The 5,389-nt window shown below is 38.0% G+C and overlaps 2 protein-coding genes across 2 annotated transcripts in view; one reads left to right on the top strand and one right to left on the bottom strand.

Annotated features, from left to right (window-relative positions):
* spring1 (SREBF pathway regulator in golgi 1) overlaps window positions 1-1,716 on the top strand; it is a 4,418-nt gene extending 2,702 nt beyond the window's left edge. Inside the window, exon 5 of the mRNA XM_032516904.1 lies at window positions 1,168-1,716. Within this exon, the coding sequence (XP_032372795.1) occupies window positions 1,168-1,251 (84 nt within the window). The 3' untranslated portion in view covers window positions 1,252-1,716. The remainder of the gene's footprint in view (window positions 1-1,167) is intronic.
* A 949-nt stretch (window positions 1,717-2,665) lies between these two features.
* On the bottom strand, window positions 2,666-4,781 carry LOC116690135 (uncharacterized). Its single transcript, XM_032516903.1, has 3 exons — window positions 4,504-4,781; window positions 4,239-4,393; window positions 2,666-3,371 (listed from the first exon to the last, which is right to left on the bottom strand). Exons 1-3 carry the CDS (start codon window positions 4,517-4,519, stop codon window positions 2,913-2,915), a joined length of 630 nt encoding a protein of 209 aa, XP_032372794.1. The 5' UTR covers window positions 4,520-4,781; the 3' UTR covers window positions 2,666-2,912.
* Between the last annotated feature and the right edge of the window lie 608 nt (window positions 4,782-5,389).

Raw genomic sequence — 5,389 nt, 5'->3', positions numbered from 1 at the left:
AACACAGAATGTGTCCAAAACGTATCCATTGTATTGATGTTATTTTGACTCTAGGCACTAAGATTAGTGAAAACAGTTACCGATACCCAACCACACTTATTCCTTAACAATTAAAGTCAATATTCCACTCATAAAATATTCATAATCTTTTTTTAGTCATATTGTTTTATTTAAACAGCCAACCAAAAGTGCAAAACATTGGTCCAGATTACAACATACAGAAAAGTACACTACACACACCAAAGAAGGCACAGTGCACCTTTTCCGCAATCCTTTCTTGCGATCAAATGTTTCACTCCAAAACAAAGAGAAGAAATACAAGAAGGAGGGGGACACAACAAAACCACAACAGCAAGAATGATGTCTGCAGATAACAAACAAGACAAACAGAAACAGACACAGAAAAACAAACATACAAACAAAGAAGAGGCATTGACAGGGAGTTCAGCATCAGACAAAAGGGACCAAATGCAGGCACATATAGAAGCAAGAAGGCTGTAGCTCAAATCTACAGCATGGATTTCAAAGATTCAGCAATGCTGAGCCATGTGTCCAAAGTCTTTCCTGGGGCTCCATTTATGTGAGCTGTGGAGAGTTCCATATACACAACATCCAAAAAGGAAAGGGTCCAAGTACGAATAGACAAGTCATGAGGTGGGTTTGTGGCGGGTTGCAATTATTCTCTTGGCCGCTGTAAGTCATATAATACTCATCTGTGTATTTTTTGGGCCGCTGTAAAATTAAGATAAGCAGAAGATAAGCACTTCATTCATGTTTCACAATGACTTATTGCAATTGCGTCCTCCATTTCCAGAATGTCAAAAACTGTCAACAACAAATTTTAGCTGTTATGATGACCCCAATCTTGAAGATATTTTTTTTTTCTCTCACTGTATATCATATGTGGATCAAACAAGTATACAATCATATCCATTCTGCCTGGGCTTTGACCTTTCTCCCAACAGTTAATTGCTTCCAAAACTCAGAATTTAACTTCTTGTTATTGTCAGTTGCTTTCAATAAGAGCATCAGACACATTACTCAAATCTGTGTTTTATGGTTTCTATTGCTGAGTGAATGTTATTTGTATTGAATCTGTTCATTCAGCAGCAAAAAGGCATACTTGAATTTATTAACTTGTTTATTTTATTTATTTCTGTCATGCAGAGTGTTCAACATGAGAACACCTACCGAAACCCTCAAGCAAAATACTGCTACGGAGAGAGTCCTCCAGAGCTCCTTCCTGTTTAAGCATTTGACTTTCTTCTCGGGTTTATGAAGCGAAGGAACAGCAGTGGGCCAATAAACGCGTCCCTGTTAGGACACCTAAAGGTGCTCGGAGAAGAGACTCTGTAAATAAACTGTTGTCTTGGACAATATTGGGTTATAGAGACGAAGAGATGGACACATCCAAGACCAACCTCAAAATGGACAAATGCTGTATGTGATTTGATTATTTACACTTCATAAGTGCATAGAACGCTTCTTACATTCATCCGTGATGATCATCAGGTCTACATAGCAGGCAGCTTATCCTTCAGGATTCGCTTCAAACCAGTTCATGTCATTAAATAGGCTTAATTTAAAGAAGGTAACAGTTGCTTCATTTTCATTTTTTATGTTGGATCTTAAAAAGAGCAAAGAATGTGTCATTACTTCTGTGTGTAGTGCATGCATATGAAACTGCTATTTAATAAAAGTAACTGTGAAATTAAATGGGTTATAGGTTCTGCTTTTTATGTATGGTGACATTCAGACTTTATTTAATGTTGCTATTGACATTTTAATGAACTGCTGTGTTACAGGTGTAAAGAACTGTGTGTGTGTGTGTGTGTGTGTACTTTATCCATAACAAGGGTGATAGGTATTTGTTTAATGGGCGAGAGAAAAGTGTATAGTACTGCAAGCATTCCTTTTATTTAATTAGCCAAAAATGAACATTATACCAATGGAACAAACAAAAAATACAGACAGCATTCAAAAAGTGGTTTAGTTATAACAAAAATGCTAATTTTTAACATGTAGACTCATTTGAAGCTCCTTCAGAACCACAAACGTGAACATTAATTGATCACCTAATTTGAGGAGGGCAAGGCCCACATTAATCTTTGTTACAGAGTTGTTCTCTTGCATTGCTTTGATGGGAGTTTGACAGACTTATCTGCCTCGCTGTGCACTGTCCATCTGTCCACAAATTTCAATAGAGTGATTGGAGTCCAAACTGGTGGCTTTCTGTGAAGGTGATTCTTATCAGCTTCTCCTTCTACCTCAGGCAAAGTAGCTTGCGCACAAGGGATAGATGGCCAAAGCCTAACAATTAATCATTGTGAAGGCTGAGAAAACAAACACGTAATTAGGAATTGCATTAGAGCGCCTTTTAATTTGCCTCTTTGGCAAGTTGATTAATTACAGTCACATGGGAACGATGTCAGTTGCTGAAAACTAGGAGGTTTATTTGAACAGCAAATTGGGATATAGCTTTCAGAGGAATAGTTAGTATATACTAAATTGTTGCTACCTTGCTGAGTTTGATGAGAAAATTGATACAACCCTTAGACATGAGAGTGGTATTGATCTCCTGATCTCAGCAAAAAAACAAATATGCCTACTTTCCAAAATTCCATACAATTTTTAAAAACAGTTAAATAAAATTGCTAAAACTGATTTAATTGTTTGTTTTTTCATCTGCTTAAGACCATGTGGAAAACTTCAACTTCATCTATTTATCCAAATTAAAGTATGAAAAGCAGGAACCAATTTTCAAATGTCCCAAATACATGTTAACATGCTGTACACATATAATAAAAACAATAGTATAGTAATAACCACAATAAGCATGAAAATTATCTTGGTAAAATCTCTACCTTTAAAGAAAAGCTGCCATAAACTGCAATCTGCATCACAAACTTGGATTACAAGAGGTATCCAATCCCCTCCAAGTACTGATGTGTTGCCACAGGGGCTTTACGTTTTCCCTTATTTTTCTCTTTGTCCTTTGAAACTTGGACCTCAAACTGACTCTCCAGCCACCTCAGATAGTCCGTGGCTGTCTTCAACAGAGTGTGACTCCACTGCTTTCTCTCAAACGCCTGATTGGGCATATTGGTTGGGGGTGGCTTTGGGCATTCCCCTCCAAGAATATACTTTGCACACGCTGCGAGCATGTGGACCTCGGAGATGGCGTTCTTGAGTGTCTTGTGAAGGGAATCATCTCTGTGATTCAGGTGGTCCATCTGGTCCTCCAGGACTTTCTTCAGGCCTTGAGACATAAAGAGGAGGCTGCACTGAACTTTTGACCCATCGATATGGTGGGCCTGGAGCTCAGGGAAGCCAGGGGGCCAAGTGCCAAGGTGCTTCCCATTGGCTTTCTCCTGGAAGAGAAGATCAACAGGGAATTTCATTGAAAGATTTATTTTGCTCATCACATAATATATCTAGGCTGCAATCTCGCTGTGTCACACATATTCCAGTAAACTCTGTCTCAGCATGTGGCCGGGTTAGCTCAGTCGGTAGATCAGGCGCACATGTATAGAGGTTTACTCCTCGTCGCAGCGGCTGTGGCTTCAACTCTGACTAGCGGCTCTTTGCTGCAGGTCATCCCCCTCTCTCTCCCCTTTCATTTCTTCATCTGTCCTGTGAAAATAAAGGCCTAAAAATGCCCCAACAAATAATCTTAAAAATGATCTCTCACTCACACACACACACACATGTCAATGTGCTAATGTCTTATAGAGAAAAGACACATTTTGGAGGTAAAAGCGTTTACACAGGCAAGAGCACTGACTGAATACACATTTTCTTGCCACAAAAGGCTCATCACATACATTAAAATGAACAGCTCATGCAATTTTATATTTATACAATACAGTTGTATGGCATGGCAGCTATGTTATTAGTCACCCACAAAAAAATCTATTAAACACCCACAAATGATCTTATTCTATTCTATTCTATTATAATTAATATAAGAATGTAATTATTGACTGAAGATTTATGTTAAAATTTCATATTATCACAATGTGAAAGAGATGCATTTCTACAAATTCAATTATTATAGTAGATAGTTTCATCTATATCAATGCATCTCTACATCTGAAGTCTTTAACACAGAAGGTGGCCACAATTTGCTTCACCTCCACCAACTACAACCAACCAGAGTGATGAAGACTGCGGCCGTGACACACATAGACACCACCTTCAGACATACTGTAGAGACACACAGTAGTTATGATACTTACAAAACCTGCCAAGGCCGCTTTAACTTCCCTTTTGGTCAGGTCTGTCCGCTCTTTCGGTCTGCATGAAACAGCAGCAACATGTTTCTTTGCCGCATGTCCTGCATCCAAGCTTTGCATTAGAATCACCATCCAGGCGCACAGCACCGTCAGAAAACCTGCAATTTGCAAGTGCACAATCACAACATTTTAAATCTATGCCATGTTTTTTTTTTAAGACACAAATGTATTAATGCATGAAGGAAGTGAGTTCCACGGCATAGCGTACCTGCTCTGTATTTCATCCTGAGTCCACTCAAGTTTTCAAATATGACATGGACTGATGATTAGTAATGCAATGACAATCATACAAGTCAAGATTAGTTTTATATTTGCAAACCTCTTGAAGGTGGCGTTTAAAAGCAGTTGTGATAGATAAAAGATAAACTTCCCCTCTCTCTATGTCACATCCTTTGATGAAAAAAGTGAGGCCGCAAACTAACCAAGATTGGGTTCTTTTACCGTGTCAACACCTTGTGCAGTGCTTTTTGTCACTTCCACTTAAATGCTTAAAATGACTGGTAAAGATGATTTGTATCTTCATGACAACTGTCATTAAGGTTTGCTCATTTTATAAAAATGTGTGTTTTAGCATCCTGATCAACTTTCAGTATGACAACATTCAATGACATTTCGGCAAATAACTGAAAGAGAAAAATCAATTAGTTTCTCTGGTCAAATGATCATCCAGAACTTTTTTCATTTTAGTTTGTTTATACAGACACAGGTCATTTTTATCACTGATATATAATTAACACACAACAATCAATTTGTGTTTGGTTGAAGAACAAATTTTTTGTTTGGGTCCTAGACCAATAATAAACAATCATGTCATCTATACATAACTTCATGCTAAACAAAAACCCTCTTAATATACAGTACGTCAGCTGTATATTACGTATCCATGAGATGACATATTTATGTTATGATTGAGTCATTCCTTCTCGGATCCAGCTAATGCAATACTTCCTGTGCGTAAATGTGACGCTAACCACAGTCAACAATGTCCTTTCATGTCAACCCGGTTCAGTCCAGTTCAACCCTCCAACTATCTTTTCCGAGTCTACGTCACTGGTTTGATTTGGTTGATATTACATGGGGGTAGCAATGATGAT

Source organism: Etheostoma spectabile, chromosome 5, assembly GCF_008692095.1.
Source record: "Etheostoma spectabile isolate EspeVRDwgs_2016 chromosome 5, UIUC_Espe_1.0, whole genome shotgun sequence".
In the NCBI taxonomy this organism is placed as follows: Eukaryota; Metazoa; Chordata; class Actinopteri; order Perciformes; family Percidae; genus Etheostoma; species Etheostoma spectabile.
The sequence above is the reverse complement of the archived record's forward strand: the minus strand, read 5'-3'. Positions and strand labels throughout refer to the sequence as shown.